General features: G+C 42.6%; 1 protein-coding gene across 3 annotated transcripts in view; it reads left to right on the forward strand.

The window, feature by feature from the left end:
- Positions 1 to 4,177: 4,177 nt before the first annotated feature.
- Vcan (versican) overlaps positions 4,178 to 16,543 on the forward strand; it is a 97,872-nt gene continuing 85,506 nt past the window's right edge. Inside the window, exons 1-2 of one of the 3 annotated variants that reach the window (XM_032899063.1) lie at positions 4,178 to 4,748; positions 15,627 to 15,702. In XM_032899063.1, coding sequence (XP_032754954.1) covers positions 15,633 to 15,702 — 70 coding nt within the window. In that variant the 5' untranslated portion in view covers positions 4,178 to 4,748; positions 15,627 to 15,632. The remainder of the gene's footprint in view (positions 4,749 to 15,626; positions 15,703 to 16,543) is intronic. The other 2 variants (XM_032899060.1, XM_032899062.1) reach the window with 2 other exon arrangements.

A 16,543-nucleotide genomic window follows, 5' to 3' on the forward strand; every position in this document is an offset into this window, starting at 1 on the left:
TAGGAGATGAAGGAAAAGAGCTTGAGAAAGTGACTAAGGGAGGAAGACTAGTTGTGATTTCATTCCTTGAACCACATTCTTAAGGTCTCGATCTTTTCCTTTGTAGCAAGGATAGTGGTTTTGATGCTTTGTCAGGCCAGCCTCCCTGGGTGAGTGCAGATGTGCTGAGCCATTTGGCTGCTGTGTGGACAGACTCAGAGTCTCTTTTCTCCCTAATGAAGTCATCTCTGCTCTGAGCCCAGCCTCTCCCATCCATGTTGGGATTTGGCGTTGGCTTGCATAGTTCTGTTGTGATGTAGATGGCCTTCCAGTTAAGTTCTAGAGAAATCGATCCAACCCCGAACAGAAAGTAAGAAAATAACTTTTTAACAGTTTAGTTACCTCTAGAAGTTACCATACAAAGTGACTGGTTTTATTTTGACACTTACGAGTATGCATTATTTAAAGGGGTGTGGGGAGGGTTGACTAAGAGCAAAACTATCTATTGAAAAAAATTAATGTTTACCCAAACATTTTCAGCTTGAGGAGACAGAGGCTCAGGGTTATTTCTCAGTATATTTTTTGTGCTAAGTCTCTCTCTCTCTCTCTCTCTCTCTCTCTCTCTCTCTCTCTCTCTCTCTCTCTGTGTGTGTGTGTGTGTGTGTGTGCACACTCGAGAGAGACTAGAGATGAGAGATGAGAGATAATAAAATATAATGCAATCCTCCAAAGTTGTTAAGCAGCTTAAAAGTACCAAACGCTTGCCCTTGAAGTAATTTCTCTTTTAAATTTCTGACAACCTTGAGGAACTGGCTTTCTCCTTGGAATTAAAAAGGAAAAGAAAAAGAAACACTCTCTCGGGTGCATTTGTCATCTGTAGCTTCCTTTAATGATGCAAGCAGCACGGTTTGTCTGGTGATGCCTAAGATTGGCAGATCAGGGTGCAGAAACATGAACTCTTTGTTTTTTCAGTTTGAATAGGACAGGCTGATCCAGAGCCCAGCAACAGATATTGCCATGTCTAGAAGTGTTTCACCCAATCAGCAGCAGGAAGACACTGCAATTTGATCCTAACAGACCTTGGCAAGGAGTGCAGATGAAGATAATGGGGTTCCCCGGAGACACCTGCCACCTATATCTTTTTCTGCTTCAAGTTCTTGGGTGGTTGTCTCCAAGCTCAGCCAAGTTCCTTAAGACTAGATCAAAGCAAGGCAGAAACGAATAGTGCCTCAGGCTTTTAATTCCATGTAGACGCCAGCAATCTGAATGAATATCTTGCTTCATCTGCCTGAGATTCTGAAATTTACATACCCAGCATCCTCTGTATGAGGACATGATCTCAGGAGGGTGCTCACACAAGGAGATCTTAACTAGATTTAGACTTGATCGTAATATATGTGTAAGTATATTATAGCATTAAAAGCTATAAAACAATATTTCCCATTTTAAAAGTTCTAGGAATTTTGTCAGATATTGGAGAATCTCAAATAGCTGCTTTCTAATTTTCTCAAAAGAAAGAAAGTCTTCAAGAACACTTACATCTGGGTTGAGGAGATGGCTTAAAGATGAAGTGCTATCAGGGCACAAGCAAAAGGACCTGAATTTGGATACCTTGCCCTACATAAAAAAGCAGGACACCGTGGCTCATGTCTGTGACCACAGTGTTTGGGAGACAGAAGCAAATGGACTCTATCTCAGTAATGACGATAGCAATGATAATAATAATAGTAACAATGATGATGATAATAAAAATATAGAAATGACTTAGGGAGATGTCAGGTGTTAGGATTTGGACTCCACTTTCACATATGCATACGAGAAAACACTGACACATATATTCGCCACATGCATACATCCAAAAAAAAAGAGAGACAGAGATAAACAGAGAAGACAGAAAGACAGACAGGAACACACAGAAAACTCAAAATTCAATGTATTTATAGATTATCCTAAAGATACCTTGTTTTTTAACTTAAAAAGAAAAAGAAAATTCTTTATTTCAGGTAGCCAAAGGAGAGGATCAACCTTGGGGAAAGAAAGTAGATATTAAGCTAGGTATCACTGTGTTATTGGACAGCTTTAGAAGGTATTTAGTTTTCTAAATAATAACTTCGGAGTCAAGGAAGTGGCAAGGCTTGCAGTTAAAGCTCGTCACTGCTGTCCATGCCTTAGTGAGTTGACCCTGCCTAAAAAAGTGTTTTTTTTCACTGTACACCACTTGTCTATAGATGACATGAGGGAGGGACTGTGACTGTTAGCCAGCTAAGGAAATAAAGTTTAAAAAAGGAGACAAAGTAAAACAAACACAGTGGACAAGATATATATCCAATGAAAACGAATCCGAGCAATGACTTTTTATGATGCCCCATCACGGGTACATATTTGCAGTAAATACTGATCATTAGCATGACAGGGAAACAGATACCAATCTATTAATAGTTGCTGGCTTCTGCCCTACATCTTGTAGACTTGTTTATTCATGTGTATTCTGAAGGGAGAGCAGGGTAACAGAGTTGATAAGCTCTTAGGCCAATGATCTGTCACAACGTAGCCTTGGGCAAACCACTTAACTGTAAAACTCAAACTAGGTCCACTTGAATTTAAGAATTAGATAATAACAACAACTTGAAGCATTTCGGAGAGAAATCTATCCACCCCAATGCCTGACCTATAAATTCCAGTGGAAATTCATTATATTTTACTTTTCTTCTTTCTGAATGGATGCCTGCTAGTTCAAGAGTTGTGTTCTGATAAGCATCTCTGGTCTGTGTAAGCTTGGGTGAGTCACTTTTGGTACCTGGTTGTGCTGGTGTGTTAAATGCAGGGGCTGAAGTCTGTTGTCAAGATGTGGCTTCCACTCTAAACAATAAGTGGGATGAGATTTCAATTTTAGTAATGGTAGCATAATCATTGCATAAAGGTTAAGCCAAACTGATTTCTAAATGGCCCATAGCATAGTTATGTCACTCATTCCTGTGAGTGCTGCCTTAAAGGGTACATGAAATACACATCCGATACGAAATTGTATTGACAAATCTACCACAAGTTTGTCACTTAAGATCTATCATTATATTGGATCTATAAACCTTTGGGGAAAAAATCCACATGCTGAGGAGTCTAGGTTATGAGTTTACAACTGTGGTTGTAGCCAATCTAATTAAAGAAATCCAGAGTAAAGACAAACTTTCTGCGTTAATCACTACCGTTTCTCAAGCCCTGTGCTTGATGTAATTTTCTAAGCAAAACATCCAGAGCCAATAATTACAAGGATATTTCCATATTGGTGTAGGAGGAGAAGTTTGTAATTGTTTCAGTACCCGGAGAGTTACTTCGACATGTCTTTCGAACTTACTTTGTCCTCTCTGCATAAAATCATACTAGACTTCAAAGTAACAGAAAATTCAAAGTCACCCTTTTCTGAGGGGCAGAAATCCTTTGTATTAACTGTTTGACCCTTTGCTCTTTAAGGCCCTAATGGAGTCTTTTGTGATTCAGTGAAGGGTATGCTTCTCTATATTGATGTTGTTTACATCTATGGACAAGCCTGAGTAGGAAAAAAAAAAATGCGAACATGAAAGATTCGGTTTACTGACAAAATGGAAACATTGATAAGTCTAAGAAATCTGAATTAGGCAGAAAATTCTCCAAGAGATCCTGTGACAGAGGGGTGGAAGAAGGAAGGAAGCGAAGTACATTTAAGGAAAGATGCGGATTTGTGTCAGAGAAAGGATTCTCTTTGAATGGGACAAGGGGTTGCCTGGGGGGATTTCCTGTCCAGTCCTTTATTGCCAGGGTCTTTGTGTAGGGCCTGATGCCGTGGGCTCCCCATTGGGCAGTTTCCTAGGGAGAGCAGCCACAAACTGCTTTTGCGTCTCCCTGGGGCTCGGATCTCACTTTCTCAGTATCTCTTTCAGGTTGGCAGCAGCGTTGATCCTGACACCTCTTCTGCTGGGATGAGCAAGCTCCGTGGTCACAAAAACACATTATATGCAAGTTCTTGGCTGATTTTATATAGTCCGGTCCGCTACTAAGAACTGACCATACTTAATTGCTCCGTGCTTGCGGGCCGCACCAGAGGCTGGGGACTCCCTCCCCCTAATTCAGAAGTAGCAGCGCAGGGCGGGGAAGAGGGGGGTCGGGTGGGGAAGGGTGGGAAGGCAGTTGTTTGAGACTGCACAGCGAGGTGGTACCGAGTCGCCGAATGAGGAGCACGGATTTCCCCCCAGCCGATTGGTACTTCTCATCAGGAAGAAAAGCTGAGAGGTGGGAGTGCCTGGCGAGGGAGGCAGGCGGTCCCTACCGCAGGCTCTGGGAGCTCCTTTCCGCCCCTCCGCCTGTTTCCAAGCCAGGGCTCTTTGGAGTGGCTGGAGCTGCGGAGCGCTTCAGGAGCCTGTGAATGAACCCTCCTCCTCTCCCTCCTCCTTCTTGCTGAGTCTCCTCCTCAGCTCTGACGGTACAGTGATATAATGACGGTGGGTGTCACAACCCGCATTTGAACTTGCAGGCGAGCTGCCCCGAGCCTTTCTGGGTGAAGAACTCAAGGCGCGCGGGCGCAGCAGCTGCGAGCATTAGGTGCTGAGGACAGGCGCTGGAACAGGGATCAGCCGCGAGCTGCGCATCCTCCCTCCTCTCCAGCTCTGTCCCGCACTCGCCGCATCCTTCCCCAGGCCACCGCTCTTCCTATGTGATCTGCCGGGGCAACGCGGAGCCCATTCTCACAGCTCAGCAGTGAATCTCCCCCCCCAAACTGCAGTAAGCCGCCTTTCAAGGTAATCACGTTTCTTTTGTTCCCCCATTTAAAAGAAAGGGAGGAAAACTTGTTGGGAAACGAAAACCGCCCAGCTTAGTGGGGGGAAAAGACGTACATTACAATCGGAAGAGGGCTTTAATTAAAGCCAAGAGGACTAGCCATAAGGAGAAGTTAAGAAAATGTGCGCACTTTGAAACGTGAAGGTAACTTTGAAAGAGGCTTGTTAAAGAGAGGAATTCAGATAGACCCTGGTGCTGAAAAAGCTCTAGACAAAAGAAGTCCGGGGTGGGGTAGAGGAAAAGAACGAACGGAATAGGGGGGAAGGAGTTTTGTAGAGAAATCCTAGAAAAGTCCTCCTATCTTGAGTTTGAAGAATGGGAGGGACTCCTCACACCTTGATTTTTGTTGTCTTTAAACTGGTCGAGGCAAAAGTTTGAATGGAGACTCCCAAACTTGTCCAAATACAAGCCCCTGAAACCACCTTAGGGCAGACCACCTGGTTTCCTGGCTCCTGGTGTGTGGTCAGTATCTCTGGTTCCTGGAAAGCCACCCCTGGGCAGCTCTTGACAAGGTAGCGGGGTACTTTAGCTGCCCGGGACCTGCGCGGACAAGACCCTTCCTCCCCACACCCCACCCCTCAGGCAATGTGGAGGGCTATCTGGCAGGGGTTGGGCAGGGTCCTGGGGCTGCGTTTCTTTGATGACTTGGGGGCTGTCAAAGCTCTCTCACGTTGCCCCTGTGTTCTTTTGTCCTGCGCGTGGTGCGCCCGAGCCAGCAGGGAAGGCGCAATGGATGGGGGTGGGGTTGTTGGAACACCGTAGAGGTCTGGGAGGCTCCTGGGCGGGAAAGCTTTCCCCGAACCAGAGGGGTGTGCAGTATTTTCCCCCTCGCCCTGGAAAGCGAAATGAGGACTTGTCCCCCCATCTTTACCAGCAAACCGGGACCCAGAGACTCTCCAGACAAAGGTGGCGTGGAGACCCGAGTTGGGGACCAATTGGTCTAGTCTTCTCGCCTGGATTACAGCCGTCCCCAGTTCCCTTCTGTATCTTCTCCCGCTCCCATTTCTCCACTTGAGTTGAGCAACTTTACCCACTAGCGGAGAGTGCGTGCCGGGTTTCCCCGGGGACACCCTGGCTGAGAGAGTCCTAGTGCCACGAGTAGGCGTGGGCACTGCAGAGACTTCTCTAATGCCCGCAGACCCGGGACATCCCGGTTGTCTCGGTTTGTTCTCGGTGTCAATGGGCGTGGACCGCTCAGGGGGTTAGACAGAAGAAATAGTGGAAAGAAAATCATGTCATAGCCCAAACTATTTGCTCTCGGATCCAACTACGTTCGCCTCCGCATGTCCTGCGCGTTCTCGGGATCCGGAGGCAAGGGGAAGAAATGTCCCCCGAGGCTGTAGGGCTGTACCGCCGCAAGTACGCCCGCAGTGGAGACTCGCTCTCCGTGTCCCCTCATCTTTGTGTCTCTTTCTCTGGCTCCATCTTCTCTGTCTTCTCTCGCCCCTTTCTACCTCCTCTCCGCTTTTGCGTCCCCTCCCCCACGGCTGACAAATGAATGGCTAGTGTGAAATCCCTTCCTCCTCTGTCCAAGGAGGCAGGCCCAGAGGGAGGAGCAAGGGGTGGGGGGCGGTGCGCTCCTTAAGATCAGCTTGCAGTTGGGTGTTTCGGACTAGCAGAACCCAGATGTCTAGGAATACGGAGTTTTGTAGTAGGTGTGGGCGCCCCCTGATGGAGAAATTCAGCACAAGCGGAAAACCGGGCCAGAAAACCACTTTCATATCCTTTGCTTCAAAGAGAGGAAAGCGGAGCTCTCTTTTAATAGTTTTCCACTTCAGAATCTGGGAAGTGAATCTTGGGGTTTGGAGGAGACAAAAAGAAGGGAATTTAGCCGTCCCCAAAACACGGGCTCCTTTTTTGCCATCCGCCTGGCTTCCCGCGGCGCTCTAGAAGGCGCCTGCTGCTGGGTGGACTAACAGCGCGGGCGACAGAGTCCGTCAGGTCTGTGATTTCCTGACGTGCAATTTGCTCATCTTTAAGAAAAGTAATAAAGGGACTTGCTTTGGCAAATTTAGCTAGGGTCCTCGAACACAATGTTAGGGCTCTGTTCCAGGCGATTGCAAAAGAACCCCCCATTCCTCATCCAGAACTTAACTTCCTCAACACCAGGACAAGCATTGCACGTGGAAAGTGGGGAGAAGGCGGGCGCCTAAAGGCAGAGGAAAGGAGTTTTTCCACTGGGGAAAAATGGGACAAAGGAGGGTAGGCGGACAAAGAAAGGAAAGAAAAGGAAACAGATGGATGCAATAGCCAGGAGCCGGAAGAACTGGTTTCAAAATTTTGGTCTCACTTTCGTGTCTGTTAAGCTGAAAACGATAGCGAGCGCATCCTTGCCCGGTGCTGGCCTGGGAAGGAACTACAGAAGCAAAGGTGGTCCGGCCCCCCCTACCGGAGCTGGGCTAGCCACCCCCCCACCCCCAAGCTTACCCTGATTTGGAGGAGGGATCAGGCTAGGCACTCCCTTCAGCGACTGGGGTTCGCCATCGCCACGTGGGCTGGAGCTTCGGCTCTGGGCGCGAGACGGGTGTGACTTCCTGGGCTCCCAGACAGCTGCACAGCTGCTCGGGCGGGCGAGCCGCTTAGCCTAGGTCTCCAGCGGCTGCGGCCAACTGGGGCGGGGCTGGGCTGGACCCGGGTGGGACCCCGGCTGGCGCGCCTCCTAGAGCTCCAAAGGCTAGCTGAAGCTGGAGAGGACCCAATTGCTATTCACATGGCACCAAGGCTCATGTTAAAAACCGTTAAAATACTCTTTTTTTTTTTTGTCTCTTGCTTTTTTTGGGAGTGATATGCAAGTACATTTTTTTTTTTTTGCTTTAAAAGGAGGAGAAGTGAAGATTTATTCTAAGTCAACTTTTGGCACAAAAATGAGACAAATTTGCGATTGCTCCATGCATTCGTTTTGAAATACATGTACATTCCTAAAGACCACTTTTAGCCAGCGACAAAATTAATGCTGCTGCAATTGAGTATCAGCCAAGGAGTGGGCAGGACAGGACAAGGAATAAATAGGTGTCTAGCACAAGTTGACCAAATGGCTGATAAAAGACCTGGGTTGGCGACGGCAGGGGGGTGGGGGGGTACGTGTGGGGGTGCGGGGCGGGGAGCGCTGCGGTGGGTCTGGTGATTAGACTGGACCAGCTACTAAGGTCTTCACTTTCAATTCTCCAGCTTCTAATTCGGAAGAGCTAGGTTTTAATGGTCCTCTCCCCCACCTTAAATTCTGTTTATAATTGGTCTATTTTAGTGTTTCATTTTTCTTTCTTCTTCACTCTAAAACTGTGGCCTAAATTGTGCTAAGTACTGCTTGGCAACTGTGTCAAACTCAGAAAATATTCACATAAAAGCCTAAAATGGAATCTTTTGGATTTAATAGGAAAACATTAGTGTACGCATCAGATAATTGTCTGAGGTGGAGCGGATCACCATTTGTAAGAAAAACAAGGCAAGGAGGGGGTCCCAAAGAATCCATTCGAGTTCTAGTTCTGAGTACCATGTAGCGGAGGAATACTTGACAAATTACATCTGCGTGTCCCCACTAATGCTACAAAGGGGTCCAATAGATTCCCATGCGGTTGAGCAATGACTTCCTTCAGCAGGAAACCCAGAGTCCTTAATCTTCTTGTGGGTGGTAGGAAGAAGGGTGGGATTTAAGACCATCACTTGGAATTTATGTAAGAGTTCAAAGTTTGCCTCTTCTTGGCGGCTTAAAAAATTAAGCCTCTTCATAAGTCTTATTTTCTTCTTCTTCTTCTTCTTCTTCTTCTTCTTCTTCTTCTTCTTCTTCTTCTTCTTCTTCTTCTTCTTCTTCTTCTTCTTCTTCTTCTTCTTCTTCTTCTTCTTCTTCTTCTTCTTTTTTAAAGAGAAAGTTTGAAAAGAATTTCTTCAGGTTTTATAGGTGTTTAGGCAATCAGCCCCCACCCCCATCCCCTTTCCTTGGCTTTTGCTAACTGCAGGGACATCTCCCTGCTCCTTCCGTCTGCACGTGAGTAACTCTCTGTCTGGGAAGGATATAAAAAATGAACGCAAAGCTCAGTATGATTCGTGAGGGCAATGCACTCATTGTTCTGGCTCTCCTTACACTGCTAAGCTTAACCCTCTCAGGTTAATGATTGGTCAATAATGGGACATCCTGCAGCCCATGAAAGCACAAAGACTGTCTTCCTCATGCACATACTTGAGCTCTTTTATTTTTTTTCCTAGTGGAGTTTAAACATTTTTGTAGACCTTATTCGTGGACAAACATCCACTGAGTCTCTATTTCAGATGGGATATGGATCAGAGAAGGGCCGAGCTTCTTTCTAGACACACATGTTGCTTTGGAGCCAAAGAATGAATCCTTATACTAGGAGGATTTTTAAAATTTCCTCCACCCACCTAGGGAAATCAGTTAGGGGACAGACAAACACTCATTGTTAGAGGTTACTTGCTCTGGTCTAGGAAAAATGCGCTGCCTGTCGCAGACATTTTGGAGTCAGAACAAGGGAGAGTGAAGGCTATGTCTTGACCAAGTTCCATTTGTATTAGTAAAAATTGTCAACTTCTTCTTATACTCTAGACTTGGTAGATACAAAAGTCTATAAGCACATCTCGGACACAAAGTCAAGTCTTATGGGAAGTTCTTAGAATTGGAAGTGATGGAGTAGTTTTCTTTCAGTGGTCAGTACATTAGGTCTTCATTAAAGATGTTTATTCCATAACCTAAAACTCTTTTCACCAACCTAGTATATATGTTATATACAGAAGGATATAAATATGGAATGCTTACCAGAAATTGCTTACTTTCAGTGTCAGAGAGACCCTCACTGGTAAGGAGTGTGGAAAAGTGTGCACTGCTCTAGCAGAGGACTGGAGTTTGGCTCCCTGCCGAGCTACTCACAATCACCTTTAATTCCAGCTGCAGAGGGATCCAGCAGCCCTGGCCTTTGAAGGCACCTGCAGTCACATGAGTCATATGAGTCCCAATAAGTTAAGGTTTCAACCTGACTGAAGATAAACTGGGGCAAGCACTATGTTGGTAATCAGAAAGTTTGTGTGAGATGCTCTAAGTGGGAAAGCAAGTTAAATGGAACTGCTAGACCTCTGGGGTCATAGTTTGCTATATAGATACTGTTATAAAGTTTAAAAGACTAAACTAAATAGCTATGAAAAGGCTTGGAGAAATGGAAAACTACATACAAATGCATTATGATTATAAAAATCTTAAATCTAGCAAAAACTGGGCAAAGTTAAAAATTGATAGTGTTGCAGAAAAATATGGTTTTGAATCTTGTGAGGGAAATTAGTTCATCTTCATCCATAGTTATTAAAAAAACCTGTCATTTGAGGCTGGAGAGATAGCTCAGTGGTTCAGGGCACTTGTTCTTGCAGAGGACTTTGGTTCAGTCCCACACCAACATGTTATATCACAACCATCTGTAACTCAACTTTCAGGCAAGCAGATGCTTTTTTTTTTTGACCTCCTTGTATGCCGGGTATCCACATGGTGCCTACACACACACACACACACACACACACACACACACACACACACACACACAGGTGCACACATGTGTGCAAGTAAACCACTCATATATAAAGTAAAATAAGTATTTTTTAAAGCTACCAAAATACTAATAATACACTTTATCACTTTTTTCATCGATCAGACAAGGAAAACAGTTTGTGAAACATGTTGGTTGGTTTGTAGAGAACCTAAGTTATAAGTTATTATGGGAAGTTAAATAAGTTCATTTTTTTTTAGAAATAATGTAGCAAACTATTTTTAATTTACCAACAAACAATACTAAAAGTATGTACAGTCTTTCATCTAGATACTCTCCTTTAGATATTATGTAGATGACGGTGCAAATGTCACTCAAGATAAATCCACAAGGATTTTTCTTCAGGAGTGTTTTATTGACAGATTAGTCTATTGTAGGGTAGGGTCTGTCTATGTAGCAAGGCGAATCTGGATCTTTCTAGGTCCTGGGTCTCCTTGACCTTTCAGACTTCTTGGTTCCTTCAGCCTTTCCAGTGCTGGTATTACAGATGTGACCTACTACATATGGATTGAAGCACATTTTTTTAATAGTAACAACTTGGAACCATCCTAAAAATTCATCCCAGGGAACTTGCTTGGTAAACACTTCTACTCTTCCCATGGAAATTGTATGTGCTGATTGGGAATGTGTGGTTTAGGTGAAGAGGGCAAAAGGCAAATGTGCAGACAGAATGAATCTCATGACATTGAATAAGTACATAGTCAGTCTTATAATAAACAGCTACTGAATGTCCTAGGCGTTGTAGAATGAGAAGAAAACATTAGAGGTTCTCTCTTGAGGCATCTATGTTGCTAAAAGAGAAGGAAAATTTCTAAATACATAATTAAATTGGTGACCTGTGTTACAGTGAAACCAGAGCATGAAAGAAATAGAATAAGGCTGGAGAGATGACTCTGTGGTTCAGAACACTAACTGCTCTTCCAGAGGTCTTGAGTTCAATTCCCAGCAACTATATGGTGGCTCAAAACCATCTGCAATGGGATCTGATGCCCTCTTCTGGTGTGTCTGAGGACAGCTACAGTGTACTCATACATAAAATAAATAAATCTTAAAAAAATACACAACTGCAAATAATTTTTTTAAAAAAGAAAGAGATAGAGTAAGGAAACAAGAGTATTAAGGAACATCACTAAAAGCTTAACTGAGTGTTGGAATTCAGGTACAGGCTGTCACATATTCATGCGGTACAGTTACTCCTATGGAGTCTAAACCATAAGACATCTCTCAGAGAGTCTTCTTGAACTAATGAACTACCAAGTAATATAGTATAACATGTAACGCTTACTATGTATAATTTATAATTGAGGTATCCAGGATAACTCATGGTCCAGAACAATGAATTGGCAGAATGGTAGTCAAAACCACTGTGCCTTTGTCCTTAAGTTAGACCTCGCTTCTCTAGGCTTCCCCAAGAAGGAGGGGGAATACTAAATATCTGTTTACTAGGACCCTGGCAGCCTATCTCTGGTGTCATGTGCCCCTCTTCTCTGCAGACATTTCACAGGGGATACAAAGTTCCGTTGACTTTGTCTTCTGTCTCCCAGGAAACAAAACAGCTGCAGTCAGCTGGACCTTGATTGTTTGCTGGCTTTTTCCTATTCCTGACTTTCCTGAAGTATACGGCTAAATATAGAGACTTCTGGCTCTCTTATCGCCTCAGTCTTTCCGTGTACAGAGATTGGTTATCACTAACAGACCCCACTTACAAGACAGACCTTCTGCGGCAGAACGGAAACGGGGGTGGGAAGCACGCTAGAAACAGAGAGGGTCACCTTTCTCATTTGGTAGGAGCAAATGCAGAAGAGAAATGGTGTAGCTTAATACAAAACGCAGGTGAGGATCTCAGCAAACTGCAAAAGGAAAGGGAAATGTCTGTCCACATTTGCTCATGACGGAACTAAAAACATACAGGTCTGAGACACACAATATCTGGAACAGCTCTCTGACATATTTTTTTATTTATCAAAGCCACAACTAATCATCCTTCAGTTTGAATGTAGGGAAGATGCTGACTCGGCCAGGCATGAGCAGAGGGAGAGGAGGCTAGCTGGAGCTCCAGTGACCTCCATCACAAAAATCCCAAGTTGGGAGGACCCTGTGTGCTTACTGTTGGTGACTGGACCATTGGCAGTTAAAGCTCTCCTGGATCTGCTTCCGTTTCTAATGAAATTGGAGACCCGGGACTTAGTTTGAGAAGTCTTGTATTTACAGCGGAGCAATTTATTCAAGCACATTTTTATAACATATCAATGCATCCCAAACATATTTCATCTCTGTTGTTTTAATGCACTGACGTCATTCTTTCCTTGAGGTTTTATGATAGATTATCAGTAGGTGAGAATACTTACTGTAGAGATGACATACTTTTCTCTCTTCAATTTAGAAAAACAGTAATGATACAGTTGTAAGGCTTGAGCATGCTATCTAGAGAGTTAAGGTTCTGAGAATGTGTCTTTGGTAGAGAATGAGAATACAGAAGATACGTTCCAGAGTCAGGGTCACACCATTTTTCTTTAGTGTTATAATAGTTGACTGTCTGAATATCGACAAATCTCCAATATTATTATTAACCAACATATTTAAATGGACTCTTACATGTGCATTTCAAATCTCAATTAGCTCTACAGACACATTAACATTCATAACGATTTACTGATCTTTCAAAGTGGAAATATTGATCATGCATTTGGTTTACTAACCCTCTCCAGGGTGTATTGAGCACCATAAAATATTGTGGGATTAGTAAGTAGCTCTGCCTTCAAGACGCTTGCTATCTTATAGTGGATATAAAACATATTTTATTACATTTAATTATTGTTTATGGGTGAAGTAAAGGACAACTTGAGAAAATTGGTTCTCTCCTACCAAGTAGATCCTAGGGATCTAACTCAGGTCATCAGGCTTGAAACAACTGCCTTTCACCACTGAGCCACTTTTCAGACCAGTAAAATACATTTTAAAGTAATCGCTAAAAGCAACAGTAACTTATAGCAGTTTATTATGAACTAAAATTATATACTGCTATTCTAGAGGTAACCCAAAGTATGATGTAGGGCTTCAAATTCTTTCATTATTAGTGATTTGAAGCAAGAATTAAAGCCTATATAGATATACTGAGTTACTAATTTTAGTAATAATCACTAAGAAGTGAGTATTTTAGATATAAATGGGCATGTTTCATGTGATTATCTTCAGGTCTAGCAATCAGTTCTACACTGTCTATTTATTTTCATTTTTAAATAGTTAGAGAAACAAATTTTAGAGAGGAATATCCATTTACTTATAGTCTGAGAGTTTAAGTAGAAAATGTGAAATTTGAATTCAAGTCTGTTTAGCACTGTAGTCCAGATATTTAAAAAAATACTTTATAAAGGTTTCCTGGGGAAAAAGAAAGAAAAATGAAAAAGAAAATTTTTTTCTTTAAAGTAACAAAGAATGTGTTGTTTAGAACTATGGTTAAAAGAAAATTTCCTAACTGGATTGAATTAATAATCAAGGATTATATTTTATGACCTAAGTATTCATCTTGCCTATGAAATTAGTGTCCTGCTTCAATGCAGTCAAGCCATTAAGACACAGGTACAGTCTCAGACCTAGAAGCCATAGCCCATTGTTTTACCACTTTATAAGAAATCCAGTTACTGGTTAATGAGTTCTAGTACCATGCTATTGTGAATACAGGATGAGTTCATTTAGATGCCAAGGTTAATTAAGGATCCTCAGTACATCTTCCTCTCTGAATTATCAGTTGATCCATAGATGCAAAAGGTGAGATATAAGGTGTGTTAACTTAAAAATGTCTTTTTAGGAAATACCCAAATTATAGTATTCTATAGTTTTGCTTGAGTATGGTTGTAGATTTATAAAGCAAGACCAAAACGCAGAATATTATTAAAGAAAAATGAGGAGCTGTCATAGAGTATTAAATTTTATTTGAGCACAAACTGGACTTGTATTATTATTTCAACATTTGCTTGTTTCAGTCCAGGTTTCCTAGGTAATACAAAATTTGTTTTCTAAGGAAGGCAAAAGGAATTCTTTAGTGTACCAGCTTACATATGAGCCAATGAAGACATCTTTGGCTGTAATAGACCATTCTTCAATTTATCCAAACCATAATATACCCATTAGTTTGCTTCCAAGACTATTACAAAAAGCCTAGACAATCAACTTATACAGAAAGATTTCTTTGGCTGTACCGTTTTGGAGGTTGAAGTACATGATTGATTGGCCTTGTTTAAGGGCCTGTGGCCAACTAGTATGTCATGCCTGGGAACATGTGGTGGAATGTACTGCTCATGGAAGCCACTGGAAAGGCAAACAGAGAGAGAAGAGATCCGCATCCCACATTCCCTTTGAGATCACATGGACAACTCCAGAATTCCTGCTAAGCACCATCTCTGTAAATTTCTTCAACTACAGGGAAGTCAGGTTGAGGCCCAAACCTTCAACGCATGGGTCTTTGAGAGACATTTAAATCCAATCAGTAACAACGCCCACCTCACCCCCAACCCTAGTGCTTCCTTAATTGGATGGGTTCTATAAATCCAGACTTGGAAGGTCCCGCTTTGTGATGATTAAACGTCTTTCCCAAATCGCACAGCAAATTAGTAGCCAAGCCAAGGTCAGTGTTTCTTGACTTTCAGTGCAAGTATCTTCTTTCACTGTTTACTCTTGAGACTTAAAAGCTGTTCTGAGCTTTAAAATGGGTCACTTTGTAATTAGCAGCTCTTTAAGATACATTGTTCTGTTGGTTCAGCCAGGGAGATAGTGGTGTTTGTGCTCACATATCAACAACCTTCGTAAGATTCTTGCTGCTGCTGACATCTGCCAAAGCTACAGACAGTTCCTTCTCACCCCCAACCTGATGTGAAATGTGCACTCTCAGCATCTCTTCGGCATCATCTTCATCCTTCTCTCACACTGTCCGAATTCAAATATCTGTTTCTAATTAGATTTTGAGGGTACTAGCACCTTATCATATTTACATAAGCTAGATCGCTAGTATTCTTCCCATGCCCTGCCTACCTGTGGCCACTACGTGTCATCGTATCGTATCCACTCCGAAGCCGGGAATTATCTTGGTAACTAGTGTCTCAAGCTGTGATTCAAATTAATCATTAGATAGCTTCTGTTTTGCGTATTCTGTTTGTGATATCTTCTATTGCAAGCCTCCGGTGTTTACAACCCATAGAGGACCGCCTCTTTTATTGCACCCAGTAGCTTATTAACATGTGATTTACGGCCTGCCAGCACCATGAATGCTTGTGGTACACTTTGTTTTTTCTTCATTTCTAGGACAAGATGTTGATAAATATGAACGGCATCCTATGGATGTGCTCAACCTTACTGTTAACGCATGCACTGCATAAAGGTGAGTAGTGTAACTTTCTTACTGATATGTGAAAGAAGCCTGGGGAATGGAATTACAACATGGGATCACTACCGTGAAGCACCATTTGTAAAAAATCTATTTATTGCTAAAGATTATTATTTAAAATAATATCACTGAATGGAATATATTTCAACAAACCAATCAGATAAAAATAACAAAGTCTTGTAAGTGAATCTTTCAGTAACCTCTTAGACTATGACTAACTTTTTTGAGATAGGGTTTCACTATTTACTCTAGGTAGCCTCAACTCATGAGTGTCCAGCCCCAGCCTTACAAATGCTGCGATAACTAGATAACTAATATGAGCTAGTGTGTTTGGCCCCAAGTTGACCTATGTAACAAGATCCTTTTAGAGCATTAAGAATACTTAAAATTCTATCTGCTTCTATACTACTTTTTCAAGACTTTCTTCTACCAAAACCAAACTAAATCATGAAGTCTAGACTTTTGATGTAGGAAAATAAAAACTGTTGCCAGCAAGTATTCCTAACCATCTCTGACTTTGTTCATGGAAAGATATCTGGTAAGTCCACATGTGCTACCTCTGTCGCTTTACCTTTTATACCTTTTTAGTGAGGAGCCTATAACTCTAACTGTAGTTTTCAGTGTATTCAAGGAGACACAATAAAGAAGTTCACGGACATGCTACTGCTTCACGTCCTCTGCACGCTTACCTCCTAGATACCATGCTCCAGACTTCCGGAAATAATTTGCACATTCACGGAATTTTGCCTTTCCTCTTTCCCCATATGTCATTCTTTTGCTAAGCACTTCCTCTGCAGTTCTCTTTAGTTGTATTTTAATTAATTCTTCAGGTCTG

The sequence above is a fragment of the Rattus rattus genome, chromosome 3, assembly GCF_011064425.1.
Source record: "Rattus rattus isolate New Zealand chromosome 3, Rrattus_CSIRO_v1, whole genome shotgun sequence".
NCBI lineage: Eukaryota > Metazoa > Chordata > Mammalia > Rodentia > Muridae > Rattus > Rattus rattus.